This window comes from Artemia franciscana, chromosome 2, assembly GCF_032884065.1.
Source record: "Artemia franciscana chromosome 2, ASM3288406v1, whole genome shotgun sequence".
Taxonomy (NCBI): domain Eukaryota; kingdom Metazoa; phylum Arthropoda; class Branchiopoda; order Anostraca; family Artemiidae; genus Artemia; species Artemia franciscana.
This window is the reverse complement of record NC_088864.1, coordinates 38,987,601-39,004,942: the sequence shown is the minus strand read 5'-3', so window position 1 is coordinate 39,004,942 and position 17,342 is coordinate 38,987,601. Positions and strand designations below refer to the sequence as shown.

The 17,342-nt window shown below is 32.3% G+C and overlaps 1 protein-coding gene across 1 annotated transcript; it reads left to right on the top strand.

The window, feature by feature from the left end:
- The first annotated feature begins 8,899 nt into the window (after positions 1–8,899).
- Positions 8,900–11,838, top strand: LOC136041378 (ubiquitin carboxyl-terminal hydrolase 44-like). The gene is made up of 2 exons (XM_065726035.1): positions 8,900–9,558; positions 11,617–11,838. The coding sequence occupies exons 1-2, from the start codon at positions 9,249–9,251 to the stop codon at positions 11,646–11,648; spliced, it is 342 nt and encodes a 113-aa protein (XP_065582107.1). The 5' UTR covers positions 8,900–9,248; the 3' UTR covers positions 11,649–11,838.
- The last annotated feature ends 5,504 nt before the right edge of the window (positions 11,839–17,342 follow it).

The window sequence follows — 17,342 nt, the reverse complement described above, 5'->3', positions numbered from 1 at the left end:
CTTCACTACCACGGGATGTGATAAATTTGACAAACCTGTAGTAACCCTGAGCGTATTTGTTTCTGCTACTCCCTTGCATCCCACAGTCCGCAAGCTTTGAAAAGAACAGCTCAACTCTTTCGGCAGAGTGGAAATTCTTCCAATTATACTTTGTGCCCTCTAATATAAAGTATACGATCTTTTGGGCACACCCAAAAGGATTCCTATACTTTTTGGTACTCCCATCGCCACATTGCGCCGACCATTTCTCAAATTTGCTCATCAACTCGATTCCGTAGGCCATCTTCTTCGCCTCCTCTGCTGTTTTGACATTTCGGGTGTAGATGTCATACAGCCCAACACTTGCACAGCAAGTGCAAACACTTGCAATAAAAGTTCTCAGTTAAAAATCCATTTGTTTTTATTTTAAAATAGCCTTGGCATCATTACTTCTTAACGAAAAGTTCAGCCAAGACTGTCTGATAAAAGCTAACATTTTACAAGATAAAAAGGTTCATTCATTTCACTAACTGTATTTATTAAAAATTGGAATGATTTCTTATTGCGATATTTGCCTTCTCTGCAGCTAATCTGATAGTACCCGTTGCAAAAAGTATGTCTGTAATAAAATTTAATTCTTTTTTAACATACGGCTCTGAACATATATTAAGTACTCTATCCACAAGAGATATTACCACACCTCTTTTAACCTGTGAAGGATGGTTAGATTTGAAGTGAAGGTATCTATTATTATGCGTAGGTATTCTGTAAACTGTAAAATCAAGTTTATTCACACTGCGTATTATCAATACATCTAAAAAAGGTATTTTTCCATCTCTTTCGGTCTCTAGAATGAATTGTAGGTTTCTATCGTAAGTATTTAAATGTTCTAGAAAATGTTTAAGTTCACTTTCGCCATAATTCCAAACTGAAATTACGTCGTCCATGAAACGTCCCCAAAACATATGATTAAGAAAATACGAATCTAGGGCCCAATTTTCAAGATTCTCGAAGAAAATATTTGCGAGTAGGGGTGATAGAGGTGCTCCCATAGGAAGGCCTCTTACCTGTTTGTAATATGAATATCGAAACTGGAAGTGCATGGAATATTTTTTACATAATTTAACCAAATGCATGAGAACATCAATGTCTATACCTATTGCTGACTCTTAAATTAGATGGTAATTGTTTTCCAGTTTATTTTGTAATAGTTGTTCAGATTTTGAAATATCAATACTAGTATATATAGACACTATGTCAAAGCTGCTTAATATGGAATTTTCAGAAATGTCTATTTGTTTCAGTTTTTCTACAAGATCAACTGAATTTCTTATATAAGATTTTTGGGAGTGAAGCAATGGTTTAAATGCAGTGCATAACCATTTTCCAATGTTTGAGGCAGGTGATTTTGTACTAGCTACCATGGGTCTTAGAGGAATGCCTTGTTTGTGCAATTTTGGTAATCCATATAACTTTGAGCAAAAAAACACCACGGGGGAGGAATTTATTGTACAACTGTGGAGTGATTCTGCCATTTTCTTTCAAAGTTTTTAATTCTTTTATTAGTTTTTGAGCAAATTGATCAGTCTGGTCATGGGTTGATTTAACATAAGTGGTTCTATCATTTAAATGTGACTGAATTTTACCATCATAATCAGTTTTATTCATAATTACTATGGAGTTGCTTTTATCGGCTTTAGTGATTATTATTGAGGAATCCTTACGGAGTTTTTTCAAAACTTTTGTGTCATATGATTTTTCCATTGCGTTATTGGGAGAATTAGGAAGTTTTAATGAGGTGTTGTAAAGAGTGTTAATTAAACAAAATCTAACTGTATCCGGGTTTGAAACAAGAGCACTATATTTGTGGAGAGAGGATTCTAAAGATGCTACCAAGTCTGCAACTGGAACTTGTTTCGGTAAAAACGAAAATTTTGGCCCTTGTTCTAGGACTTTTTCTTCAACATAGCTAAGCTTTTTAGATGAAATATTTACAATCGCAGGTCCAGGACTTATCTTAGGATTGTAAACTGGGTTGACCACTTGAGACTCATATTTCAACCTTGTAAACTTATTAGTGAGTCTCTCTTGTGACACACGGAAATCATGGTGGAATAAATTCCTTTCCATCCTAACAATCTGCAAAAAATCATCAGTGGACAAGCTCTGTGACAGAACATTTTCGAGTGATTTTCGTTCTGAGGAAATTATATGTCTTCTGTGTTTTTTGTCCTTAATTATCTGATTCAACTTTTTTAGCTGTAGTTTATGTGTGAACTGTGACTCTCGTAAAGTATTTAAGTGAAATTTATGCCTTAAGGATTTAGGAATAATTTTATTCCTTCTGCAGGATTCCAGAAACGTTTGTTGATTAATAATGTTCGCTTGTTTTTTCCATAAGCTAATGAAATGAAAAATATCTTTGGTCAAATGCTCCCCATAAGCGTGACGTAAATAATGACGAAGACCACACTGCCTTTCCATAATACAACAACAAAAGAGAATAATGAAAACTTTTTCCCCAAGACAGTGAACCAACAAAACCTATTTGAATATTTCGGCCCTATATCTAACGGCCGTCATCAGAAAAGAAAAAATAAAAAACAATAAAACACTTACAATAAAAGTTCTCAGTTAAAAATCCATTTGTTTTTATTTTAAAATAGCCTTGGCGTCATTACCTCTTAACGAAAAGTTCAGCCAAGACTGTCTGATAAAAGCTAACATTTTACAAGATAAAAAGGTTCATTCATTTCACTAACTGTATTTATTAAAAATTGGAATGATTTCTTATTGCGATATTTGCCTTCTCTGCAGCTAATCTGTGAGTTCATGTCTTTGTTTATTGTCCTGTTCTATTCTAGTATTCAATTCTCTACGTTTTTCATTAGCGTCTTTATACTCCTGACTCCCGTCTTTATACTCCTTATAAGCATCATTGGTTGTAAATTCTTCATCATATTCATCTAAGATAGATAAATGGCACTTTGTCTCTAAATTCTATTGTATCATCATAAGGTGGCACATCAGACATATTGACTAATCTTTACTATTTACACACAAAATAAAGTAAAACACGGTTAAAAACCAAATACACAACTTTTAAACACTAAAATACAATTAAACAAATACTTTAAAAATCTTTTCCTTTTCACTTTTGTTAATTACTTATTCAGCCTTTTTATACTTTACATAAACGCAATAAAAGCATCAAAAATTGAAACGCTTATTTAGCCTTTTATCCTATATAATAGGATAAAGATCCTCCAGAGCCATTGCTGGCGCATAGGGTGTCGAATCTACGTTTCAGTTACTGGGTGTTTTTACAGGAACAAGTAGCAAGCTTGTCGCCCAATCTTGCTGCGATGGGGATCGAACCCTGGGCCCCGTATTGCCAAGCAGAGCACCAATCCACTGTGCTACAACAGGTTTTATATATATATATATATATATATTTATATATATATATAATATATATATATTATGAAAAGAGAAATCACCAATGCAACAGCACAAAAAAAAAGAAAAAAAAAGACAGAACTGGTTTAACTGAAAACCAGTTAAAAGTCTTGTAGTAAGACACAATGTTTATATAGTATGACAAAAAATTTTAATTCGTAAAAATAATTTTGTTATCAAAGGACTATATATAGTAGAGAGTTCCCTCGGTTATGCAAGTCAAGTTACAAGAAAGCTTTTTTTTTGCAAGGAGTAGTTAACAGTTAAGATTACTGAAGAGTAAATTTATTTCATTACGATCACTATCACTCTAGCGCCAGGTCCCCTTCTGAATTGGAACAAAAAGTTAGGTTTAACTATGATCTTTTTGTATTTCACTAGGGTTTCTTACCCGTCACTAGATTCGATTGTCGAAGAACCTTCTATTTGATAGATGAAAGTGTGTCCTTTCTTGGACACACTTGGTGAATCTTTTGCAATCTTGATTTCAAATCACATCTTCACCTGGACCGTATATACTCATGACCGGGCTTTCAAAGTGATTGGATAGGCATATAAATTTTCCATGTTCATCGATTGTTCTACGATTCTGCTCTAAAACGGTTTGCAAAAAAAGTTTCAGCACTTCAAGATAATTCTGATCCAACCAATAGTATGTCACTTTACCCAACGGGTTTGACAAATCTGGTTTGTAATCCTGGCAGTTACACTCTTTACAATGGTCCCAATTTAACTGAGTTTCTTCGTAACAAAATCTTTCTGGAACAATGTCATAGCCAGGTCCAACAACTGGCGCTTCATTTATGTAGTCTAGTGGTTTATCAATAACTTCATTATTGAATTTCCTCTCCCCTGACTTAAAACCATAGTGTATCTGAATTTCCCTATCGCACAGACACTGGTGGAAAAAAAATTGGTTGAATTTGCCTATTATCTTAGTCGGGGCTCACTTTGTAAGGAATAAATCACACAGCAACGCTTATGAAAGTCATTATCTACTTGGCAGATCGTTCACCGTGGCAGTACGCAACAAAACAGTACGCACTGCTAACGATGATCAATAATATCCATATGAGTAGGCGTAAAAAATTTATTTTTATGATGATTGATTAACCGTCCTCTCTTTCTACGATATTGATATATGATATAAATTATTTATTTATTATCAATTTATGCCCCAAACCTAGAGTAAAAAAAACAAAAACAGAATTAAATGGAATTTACTAAAAATTCTATTATTTTCTAAACTGTAGACACTCTGTAGATAGTTATTAACACTCTGTATCCACTTTGTATTAACACTCACTATCAACAGTTTTAGGAAAGCATACATCAAAAGTAGTCATTTTCCATTTTATTTATTTCCCATATGTTCCCATTTGAATCTTTCACTAACTCTCAATTGTGCTGGTGTAATGCCCCCCGGAAAATACCCCTTCCCCGAAAAAATATCTCCCCGTAATATATCCATCTGCGGAAATTATTCCCAAATAGTCACTTGATATTTTTTTCATCGAACATTTCAAACAAAAGCGTCTATTTTTGTGTTCGCTTTGTATTAACACTCTATCAAACAGTTCGTGGTAACGAACTGTAGTAAGGAGCGACCCGGCTCAATAGTAAAAGAAACTCTAAAAAACGGAATTTCGATGCTAAAAGATATATCAAAAGAATCAGATTTTTATGCTGATTTTAAATATATAAGTTTCATCAAATTTAGTCTTTGTCATCAAAAGTTACGAGCCTGAGAAAACTTGCCTTATTTTGGAAAATAGGGGGTAGCCTCCCCTAAAAGTCATAGGATATTAACGAAAATTACAACATCGCATTCAGCGTATCAGAGAACCCTATAGAAAAAATTTCAAGGTCCAATCTACAAAAATGTGGAATTTCGTATTTTTTGCCAGAAGACAAATCACGGTTGCGTGTTTATTTGTTTTTTTTTGTTTTTTTTTTGTTTTTTTCCCCAGGGGTCATCGTATCGACCAAGTGGTCCTAGAGTTTTGCAAAAGGGCTCATACTAACGGGAATGAAAAGTTCTAGTGCCCTTTTTAAGTGACCAAAAACATTGGAGGGCACCTAGGCCCCCTCCCACGCTCATTTTTTCCCCGATGTCAACGGATCAAAATCTTTCAGATATCCATTTTGTTCCGCGTAGTCGAAAACCATAATAACTATGTCTGTGGGGATGACTTACCCCCCACAGTCCCTGTTTTAGGGGCTGCAAGTTACAAACTTTGACCAATGTTTACATACAGTAATGGTTACTGGAAAGTGTACCGACGTTATCAGGGGGATTTTTTTGGTTTGGGTGTGGGGTTCAGGGGAGGGGGCTATATGGGAGGATCTTTCCTTGGAGGAATATTTCATGGGGGAGGAGAAATTCAATCAAAAGGGCGCAGGACTTTCAAGCATTACTATAAAAAAAAAACAATGAAAATGTAAGCATGAAAAAGTTTTTTCAATTGAAAGTAAGGAGAAGCATTAAAACTTAAAACAAACAGAGATTATTACGCGAATGAGTGGTTCTAAAAATACTCTAGCATAAAGAGCGAGGTATTTAGGAGGAGATAAATACTTCGCTCTTTATGCTAAAATTTTTTTAAATAATTTTAACTATTTATTTTACGGCCTTTCTGATTCAGGGGTCATTCTTAAAGAATTGGGATAAAACAAGATTTAGTGTGAAGAGCGAGGTATTAACGAGGGGACCAACCCCCTCATATATATAATCAAAAATATAAGAATATAAAAGTTTGTTACGTAAGTTAATTCTTAAGTTACGTATTTTTTTTACTAATAAAAACGTTCGTTAAAAATAAAAGATCTAGTTGCCTTCTTAAGTAACCGAAAAATTGGAGGGCAACTAGACCTCCTTCCCCACCCCTTATTTCTCAAAATCGTCTGATCAAAACTAAGAGAAAGCGCATTTAGCCAAAAAAAGAATTAATATGCAAATTTCATTTTTATAATTTATGTACGGAGAGCCAAAATCAGACATGCATTAATTCAAAAACTTTCAGAAATTAAATAAAAAAACAAGTTTTTTTAAATGAAAGTAAGGAGTGACATTAAAACTTAAAACGAACAGAATTTACTCCGTATATGAAAGTGGCTTCTCCTCCTCGACACCCCGCTCCTTGCGCTAAAGTTTGATTCTTTCTCGCAACTCTACTTTTTAAAACAATAAAAAACAATAAAAGGAGCGACCCGGCTCAATAGTAACCAAAACTCTAAAAAATGGAATTTTGATAACAATAGCTACATCAAAAGAATCAGATTTTAATGTTGATTTTAAATATATAAGTTTCATCAAGTTTAGTCTTACGCATCAAAAGTTAAGAGCCTGAGAAAATTTGCGTTATTTTAGAAAATAGGGGAAAACACCCCCTAAAAGTCATACAATGTTAACGAAAATCACACCATCAGATTCAGCGTATCAGAGAACCTTATTGTAGAAGTTTCAAGCTCCTATCTACAAAAATGTGGAATTTCGATAATTCACGGATAATTCACGGATGCGTGTTCTGGGTCCAGGAGGAAAAGAATGGTCAGTGGGAGGGAGTATTTTTCCGTTGAGCTGCGAGCCGGATTTTACAGAATCAAAACAAACATCAGAAATTACATGATTTTTTTCCAATTTGTAAAGCAGAAAGCAAAAAGGGTCATATAAATTTAAAAGACGCATAATTCATATCGTAAAAGCAGAAAATTATATCTTCATCAACATCGCTGTCATCGCGATTCATCGATGCTTAAGCCTGCCAGTTGACCAGCAGACAACTGCCAAGTATTCATCTTTATCCACCGAAAAATTGCTGACATTAAGAAAACCCTTGGACGAACTCGACTTTTCATTATAGATGAAATAAGTATGATCTCGTCTCTTATGCTGATGTATATTCATTTGCGCTTGACGGAAATTAAATCTACTAATTTCTCAATGGGAAATGCCAACTTTGTTCTCTTTGGAGATTTTCTTCAATTGAGGCCTGTGTCGGCAAATCCACCGTTTATTCCTCTTACTCGTCTAGAAATCCGAAATAGACTTGGATCCATGTGATCCTTTAATCTATGGCATGAATTTGAGTATGATGAGCTGACAATCAACATGAGGCAAAAAAATGACAAGCCATATGCGGATACACTTGCAAACATAAGGCTTGGAAATTGTGAAGAACAGCATCTCCAGTGTCTTTCTACACGGAAATTTGGATGCATGTCGCGAGCAACCTCAGAAGAAATTACCAAATTATATTGTAATTTGTGTAAAGAAGGGAAAGTGCCGGTTATTTTGATGCCCACAAACGACGACTGTAGGGTAATAAACAACACACTGCTAAAGGAAACGAGCTCGAAACACGTTACACTGACTGCCATTGATTGTCTTTCTTCGGTGGTCAGAAAAAAAAGAATTGAAGAAGAAGCAGCAAAAAGTGTTTCAAGCTTTGCAGATGACTGCAAACGAACAGCTGGTGCATTAACAACATTGGTACTATCAATTGGTGCACGAGTAATGCTTCAAAGAAACATTGCAGTGGATAAAGGCTTAGTAAACGGATCCACGGGCTACGTCAAAGAGTTTAAAAGTATACCATCTGGTGAAATAGTTAGTGTTTTGGTATAATTTGATGGTCAAGATCAGTTGACAAGCATAGGCCATGCTACAGTTCGATTTGAAGCGCTCAAAGAGGTCTATTATACTAGAAAACAGTTTCCATTGCAACTAGCATTTGCAATTACTATTCACAAGTCTCAAGGCCTCAGCTTGGAATGTGCTATCGTCGATGCAGGAAGTCGTTGCTTTGGACCGGGGATGATTTATGTTGCATTATCCAGAGTTACCACTAGCGCAGGGCTGCATCTTGTGGAACTTGATCCAAGTAAAATTATTGCTGACATGGAAGCAATCTCAGAGTATAATCGTCTTAGGAGTAGTTATAGACCTGACCTTCCATTATTGAGAATCATCCAAACGCCCACAACTAATTTGAATGAGGACGTCGTGGAAATAGGTAGCATAGGAAATGTTTATCCGAAAAGGAAGAAAAATGTCGAACATGCAATCATTGAAAAAGGGGAAAAAAGAAAGCCAGCAATAGAAGATTCGTTTTCAAATAAGACGAAAAGCCGAAAAACAATATCCATAACAAATGAAGTAAGATCAAACGCTACGATTTTGCCAACGAAAGGTGATAGCGTTATCCTAGGTATTGAAGGCAACACGAAACGGTGCAGGAAGAAAAGGTTTCCAAAACAGAGATGGTGTTTCATGCTATGCAAACTCTGCAGTTCAGTGCGTTTTCAGCTTACACAGAATACTTTTTGATATGCTGCAAAATTCACAAGGCAACGTTGCAACTGAAATTTTACGGCTAGCAGTATCGTCCCTTGACAAGATAGAGTCAACAGTCCAGCTAAGATCATTGCTGCCGACTGTGTATGGATTTGCTGAGGACGAACAGCAGTCACTCTTCGAGTTTTGGGAAGCTTTGTTTAGAAGTATGGATGAAGAAAACTCGGAAACAAGCACAACAACTGCCCTCAGTCCTCTTAGTAGACTATTTCAGTTCAAGAATCATAAATTTTTGGCTTGTCACCGCTGTAACTGGAGCCAAATAGATGATAATATGACAAACGGAAAAGTGTGCTATTTTCCAGCTCCAGGAGTTCTGAATCCCGATGCACCCGCTCATGAAGAGGTTGTTGAGACATCGGACATTCAATTTAGTGAAGTGTTAAGTCCATATCCTGTTGGAAAATTTTACCCAAATGAACATTAACTAACATAACACACAGTTTTTACTGAAATGCCGCAGTTTCTTGCGATTAACTTGGACAGGAGTGCAATGGCACATAAAATTACGAGAAGAATAATTGGTTTTGAGCCAGATCACATTTTGTTGGAAAGCACAATGAGTGAGGTCATATCAGACGTTAGCTACAATGATATCGTCGTATCTTTGGAGCGATATAGAGCTATTGCCATTGTTGTTCATACAGGTATTAATTTCAACTCTGGTCACTATTACGTTTACAGGCGAACGTTGGAAGGCACATGGTGTCTCTGCGATGATTCAAATGTGAAATTGATGGGAAAGCAAGCAATGGACTGCTCAGGTATGACTTTTGCTGTTCTTCAAAGATGTAGCTAATCTTTTTTTGTCTATGTTTTAATCTAAATTATACATAAATTAAATATAACATAAGGGATCATATTTTAAAGTGATTTTAACTTGTTTTTTTTTCAAGTTTGGAATTAAAGTACACTTAAGTGAATTCTAGCTTTTGCACTAAATACTAACATCTCAGAAACATTCACCTGCTTCTAGTCTCTCTCTAGATACTTTATAGAAAATTATTATTTTTTATTTTTAAATCAGTAGGGAATTTATATTGATTTTTAAGACAATGTGGTAGTATAAACTAAAGACTGAAGTAACATTTGTATATGAATGAACTTTACATTGGTTCAAAATGAAAATGCTGGTTGGTTAGATACACTAGAAGCTGGAATCATAGCTGATAGTGAACCAAAGGTACACCAGCATACCAGGAAAACTTGACGTGGAAGCCTTGTACCTGGGCACCACGAATAAGACTGCTGGCTGGTTACATACACTTGAAACAAAAATCATAGCTGATGGTGAACCAAAGGCACGCCAGCACACCTGAAAAACTTGGTGTGGTAGCCCTGTGCCTTGGGCACCACATTATGGTTTTGACCCGGGTTAGCCTGGATAACAAATCCATACATTTTTCTCCCCCGGTGCATCTTAATTCATTCCATTTCGAATTTTAATTTGGAAATTGTAATGCAATTAGGATCACCATCAGCGACGCCTCCTCGTTGGCAGGGGAGGGGCAACAGAATGGAGTTGAACATATTATCCAATAGTCACAAGCAGGTGCGTGTATGTTCTCCAGTGTTTTCACGTGGAATCAAGCTTTGTTTAAATAATAGATAAATTTTGAATTCGCTACACAAATATCGAACATAATGGAGAAAATATGGGCATTCACATTGAATTTGAGAATTTTCATATTCAGAGTGAACGGACGCGTCAACATGCGAAACTTGGTTCTCTAACACGTTTCTAATGTGTTAGTCTTTTCAATTGTTTTTCTTTAGAGGCCTGACTCAATAATTTTAAATAAAATTATGATTTTTTAAATGGAGAAGTTGTAAAGCATTGAATAGCTGTGAAAAATGTTCACAACAATATGTTGTGAAAACAACATTTACTCCTTTACATTATTTGGGGTGTTACGAATTCATCAACGAAAATGTTTAACTCCATTCTGGCAAAGTTCGCTGAATTAAACTGATTTCTTAGTTGTTTATAAACTTACCTCTACTTCTAGGGTGCAACTTCGATTTGGCTAACACAGGATGACTGCAATTCACTTAATAATGGCCAACTGAGGTCAACTGTTGAGATATCCGGGGCCCGAGATTACTCAAACATAATTTGGAAATCATAATTTTAAATATAGCCTTATTGCCATTCTCATCTGTGCACGCTTAATTATACATATTGTTTGTTTTGTTTTTGTTTCTTTAAGCTGAAATAATAAAACCTATTAATTAAAATGTATTTAAGGAAACAACCAATGCGTTACTGTAGAATAGTTAATATTATTGTTGTACGCTACTTTTTTTAACTTTTCAACTTTGTGCATATAGTTGAAACTATTTTCAACGCTTTCTGTACTATAAGAATGTTTCTTTTAATTTGAACTTTGATAATGGTACTTTAAACTTTTTCCTGTACTTTAAATTAATTTCATAAAATTAACTTTAAAGGAACCTTATGCTTCAGTAGTTACTCCCAACGAATTGGACATTAAAATTAACGTTGAAAATTTTCAAACTCATATGGAACCGTCGTCCCCACCAACGAAACTTTGTTGTTTGACACGTTCCTAGTGATTTAGTCTTTTCAAATGTCTTTATAAAAGGCCTAAGTCAATAATTCTAAAGGAATTTATAATTTTTTCCCTGGGGACATTGTAAAGCATTGAATATAATTATATATTGATTTAAACCGTATTTACTCCTTTACAGTTTTCTGAACTGCTACGAATTCATAACCGAAAGTGTTTAACTCCATTCTAGCAAAGTTCGCTGAATCAAACTAATTTCTAGTTCTTTTATAAACAGACCTCTATTTCCAGGGTGCAACTTAGAAGTCGCTACCACAGGATAACTGTAATTGACTTAATAATGGCCAACTGAGGTCACATGTTGAGATATCCGGGGCCCAAGAGGGCTGAAACACAATTTGCAAGTCATATTTTTAAATGGTGCATTATTGCCATTCTCTTTAGCGTACTTTAGAATATAAATGATGCTTGTTCTGTTTTTGTTTTTTTAGCTTAAAAAAAAAAAACAATTTCATTGAAATGTATCTTATGGAACAACCAATGTGTTACTGTGAATAGTTCATATTATTGTTTTAGACTTCATTTTTTTAATTTCAAACGTCCTGAATATAGTTGAAACTACTTTCAACGCTTTCTGTATACTATAGAAATGTTTTAAAATTTTGACTCAATAATAGTACTTTAAATTAAATTACATTTAAGCAACCTTTATGCTTCAGTAGTTGTTGCTAAAGAGTTGGGAGAAAAGGCAAACTTCAGCAATAAGACAGAGGTTTTTACGAGGGAACCCTCATGTACATAATAAAAACTTTAAGTTTTATGCAGGGAGATTTCACATTGAGAGGGTTTTTTGGGGAGGAGAACTTCCCAGAGGTAAATTTACACGAGTGGACGAGTGGTGTTGCCTTAAAATATATATATATATATATATATATATATATATATATATATATATATATATATATATATATATATATATATATATATATATATATATATATATATATATATATATATATATATATATATATATATATATATATATATATATATATATATATATATATATATATATATGTATATATATATATATATATATATATATATATATATATATTATGTATATATATATATATATATATATATATATATATATATATATATATATATATATATATATATATATATATATATATATGTCTCGAATAATTGTTAAGTTTTAATTATTCAGTCAATTATCATTTTTCTCAAGCTCAAATCACAAACTATTTTTAAATGAACACTACCAATTTTTATTTTCTGATAATATTATCATCTATTTTATGTTACCCGATTCTTATTTGAAATTCTACACGAAAGTTTCTGCGCTCCTAGGTAGCCGTGTCCGAGTTATTAAATATTACAACTATTTAATTCTTCCTTGTTCCAACTTCTTTTATACACTTCGTGAATAGTTTGTCTGGCTTTAAATGTAATAATTTGTCGGACAATAATGTATTATTTTGTTACGATCTCCAATTTATTCATGCTTAACGTCTACCTAGAAAGAATAAGTAATATTCTATCGTAATGAAACGCTCATAAATTAAGTAATAATCTTTTACCTATAAGTCGGATCAAAATCTATATATATATATACAACTTTTTTTTCATTTATAAAATAATATCAAAATGTTTTCTCAGAAATCTTTTTGCCTTCTCTAGATTATTGTATTTATTTGCAGACAGAAACAATTTCTCCTTTATTTTCAAATTTTCTTCTTCGTTGTTTTGCATGGAGTAGCTCCGGATGTTTCAGCAGGTCAATCATCTAGAAAAGGAACATATATTGAGTCTCACTAGCTCAAAGTCGATACAAATCTCAATATACATTTATAGATAGTCTCGTTAGTTAAACGAGCAATATTGAATTTACACTCAGTGTCTTGACATATGTCCAATATATAACAGCATTAATTTACTATAAAACCCTAGTAATTATTATTTTGGAACAATAAGACCAACCGACCCAGGGGGAACCTTTGTATTCAGGTAATTTACCTGCTCTTCAAATTTGCGTATCCAAAGATTTTTATAACATTTAATTTTGAGATTTGTTGAACACATTTTTCCAAAAATTGTACTTTATATTGAAATTAATTTATGATTATCCAATACGATTTAAAAATAGATTACATACAAAATACATTTCCCTGCTATTTTATAAAATACACTGTAACAGTAATTAACAATCAATTCTAGCACTTCCACAGTATATCTCTATTTGTTTGTCATATCATTTTTTACTATATCATGGATGTCAAAATTTGAAAAACTCATTTTTATTACGGGATTCATTCATTCACCTATATGTTCAGTACTAACGAGTTTCACTAAATTAACACTAATTAACAAGCCGCAAAAAATTCCATAATGTCTGTGTTGTTAGTGGGGGAATAACAATTAACTGTTCATTCTCAAAACAAACTGTATGAACAATTTCTTTAAAATTTCATTAGTAAATAATTAACTTTTTAATACTTAATTTTGGTCAATTCATTGTTTACAAAAATCTTCCTCTATATAATTGCCAAATGAAATAAGATAGTGGGGAACTAAAATAAAATTACTACAGGAAAGTACAAAAGTAATAAATTAAATGGCAATGTTAATAAAGGTTTATCTCATTTTTTTAATTATTATTTTTTAGCATGTTTAAATAATATACAACAAATCTAAATTAAATAATTAAACAAACATAAATAACATACATATGTAAGATGAAATATGTACCACTATTAGATTTGAATAGCACAATAGTCACAGACAAAAATTATTAAAGCAGCAATACACCTAGACATTGGTTTTGATAAATTTAGTAATTTTTTTTTTAACTAGAAAATTTAGGTATAAAATATTATAATATGAATACAGCGTATGTAATTTCTTAATTTACTTATAATATAATTCAATCAAAATTAACAAATCTCATTCACTTTTACGAATAAATAATTCTGTAACTTTGGAATTAATTGTTTTATTCAGGGCTTCTAAGGAGAAACAATAAATAGCTATTGACATACCTATTGCAGTTTAGAAATTTTGAAGTAATGGATAAATCAAATTAGAACAATTATTTTCCGTTAGATAATTTATCCACACATCTATATTATATCTGTTTCATTCCTTTCGCTGGATTTTCCAATAACTGGCATTAAATATTTTTCGCTATATATTTATAAGTCTCAAGAGGCTTCTTCAGTAAAAATATGTTAATAATTGGCAATTATTCCTCCTCTGAATGTTTTTAAGTCATATTGATTTTCAGTACTGGCTGACTGCGTTGACTTTGCAACTTGATGCCTTTAACGAGGTCGAGCACGAGATGCCGTTTTACGTCTGATTTCAAAGACAAACCTCCAACACAGGATCAAGCTTATTTGAATTAATTTTCTTATAAAACATCAATTAAACACTTTTTAACAATCATTACAATAGAAATGTCCATTGAGAATTGAATTTAAATTTATCAAATAAAATTAATCATGAATGCACTCACCCATTCTGCCTTGTGCGCCCTCTGCTGAATCATCGACCTGATGTTTAATTTCTTTAAAACTTTGCTCCGATACTCAGCAAAACCTCTCCTGAGCCACTCCTCTTCATTCAATTTCAATGCTGCAAAATGAATTAAGTTGTTATTTATGTACTAAATGAATGATCTTTTTTAAATATTAAGAAAATACAAATAGGTAACACAAGTAATCTAAATATTTAAATAGGAATTAGAATTTTCATTACACTGAAAATCAGTTTAGGGAGGTGTAAAAGCAAATAAAATTTAACTATTCTGTCCGGTATCATTAGCGTCCATCCCATCTCTAAACTGAGGGGAGTATTGGCAACCTCAGCTGAATACTGAGTGATTTTATGTCATTTTAAAATCAAATAGAAGATTACTATTATGAGTCTTTTAGAGACATAATTTGTTTTAGAACTCGTTCATTGCTAAAGTATACATATTATTAAATTATTAGACTTCAATTAAAATATTTTTTATTTTATTATCTGTTTTTGTAAATTGTTCCAAAACTGTAGATCTATTACACTTATAGATTGTAAAAAAATCCAAACAATATATTTATTTCCTGACCATTATTTGTAAATCAACAGGTATTTTATTTTATGTTTAAAATTTTATATTAAAATACATAATTTTTTTAATTCTTTATCGGAACTTCTATTTTATTACCATGAATACATTTAATATTATTAGAAGGGGTCATACAAAAAGAAAATCGATGACTATAGAAAGAGTCGCTTCCGGGATCAAGAGAACTATTAGAGACATAACTAAACTAGCACAAATTACTACCCCCAAGATTTGTGGTAATACATTTTTAAAGTCATTTGTTGTTCTATAAACAAGTGAGTGTGCATTATAAAAGCATTTTGGTCGTAATGATACCTTATAACAATACAATAAGAAATAAACAATTTTTTCCCAAAATTTCATCAAATAAATGGGGAAGTTATTTAAATGTTAACTTTATTTCAGTAGTAAACACACTCACTTATTTAGAGACAACTATTTCAAATAAGAATAATTTAGATACAAATGCAAAGAAGAAGAGTTTGCTTGTAATTAGGATAAGCAAATGATCTTTGTACTTACATTCTTCGCTGTCATTAATTGAGCTGTACACATTGTGTGCAGAACGAACAGCGTCCTCTTTCTGGAGGAACATCCTCCAGCTTTCGCTGTCGTGCTTTATCTGGGCATAAATTTTTCTCATTTTCAAATGCCCCTCTAATACCTCTTTATTATTTTTTTTTTGGAGATAAATTTTTACAGCTCCAACCTAAATTCTAATTGAAATATAAGTATTACGACATCACTTTTTGAAAATGCAAACAAATTTATTTACTACACATAAAATTTATGTTAAAAAAAATTACTGGAAAGAATACTTCAGTCTTGACTATATTTAAAGGCATAATAATTATTTGCATTAACAAACCCTTGTATGGAAACAATTGTCTAAAAGAGGAAATCAACATCTATAATTCGGCCTGTCCGAGAACGTTAATAAATCCCGGTCTTGTCCCACATTTGCTTCTAAACTCAAGCAATGAATTATTGTTGTTGCGGATCATTGAAAAACATAAATTCAATAACATATAACAATGGTTATTTCTACAATGAGGGGGCAACCCATATTTGTATTCATTGCCGAGATTCTATTCCAAAACCTTTTTAGCGTCTATATTCATTATTATGATACATAATTTTTTGGGGTATTTATATTATACAGCGCCGACATACCATTCTTCATCCAATTAGAACCTGTTTCTCTCATGCTCAATCCTAATTGAATATATTAAATTGAACGATTTTTCCTTTCACACTTTATAAACAAACTTGGGAAATAGACTGGGTCTGAATCATTAATGTATTACGTAAAATTAATGTGCATATTAACAATAATGAATTGTTCTGTAACTTCACACTGTCCGAATACCGTACCCCTCCCCCTAATTGCAAATATCTAGCCAATTGCAAATATTCTAATTTGCAAATATCTAGCCAAAATTATATATCTCCAATTAAGTCTGTCACTTCTCTTTGTCTGATCTCTCGCTTACTAATAGAAACTAATTCATAGAAATAAATTTATATAAAGAAAGAAAATATAACCCTTCGAAACTTGTTACAGGAATTTATTTTAATAATCGTCGTACATTCGTTTATTATTATTATTTTATCTGCATTTTAACTTCGTTAAAAAACTATGCAAAGTCAAATAAATATAAATATTAATAATTAAAAATATTTACATTTTAATCATATGTCAATTTATTGAAATATCTTCATTAGATATATTGCTTAATTTTCTTTTTTTTTGCTACAGTCAATTATATCTTTTACTACACTCTATAATTTTTTCACATATGACTAATTAGGCATCAATTGCCATAAAAAAATAAAACCTATTTATTGCAAACTGTGTTTTTATATGTTTTTCACTATTTTGATT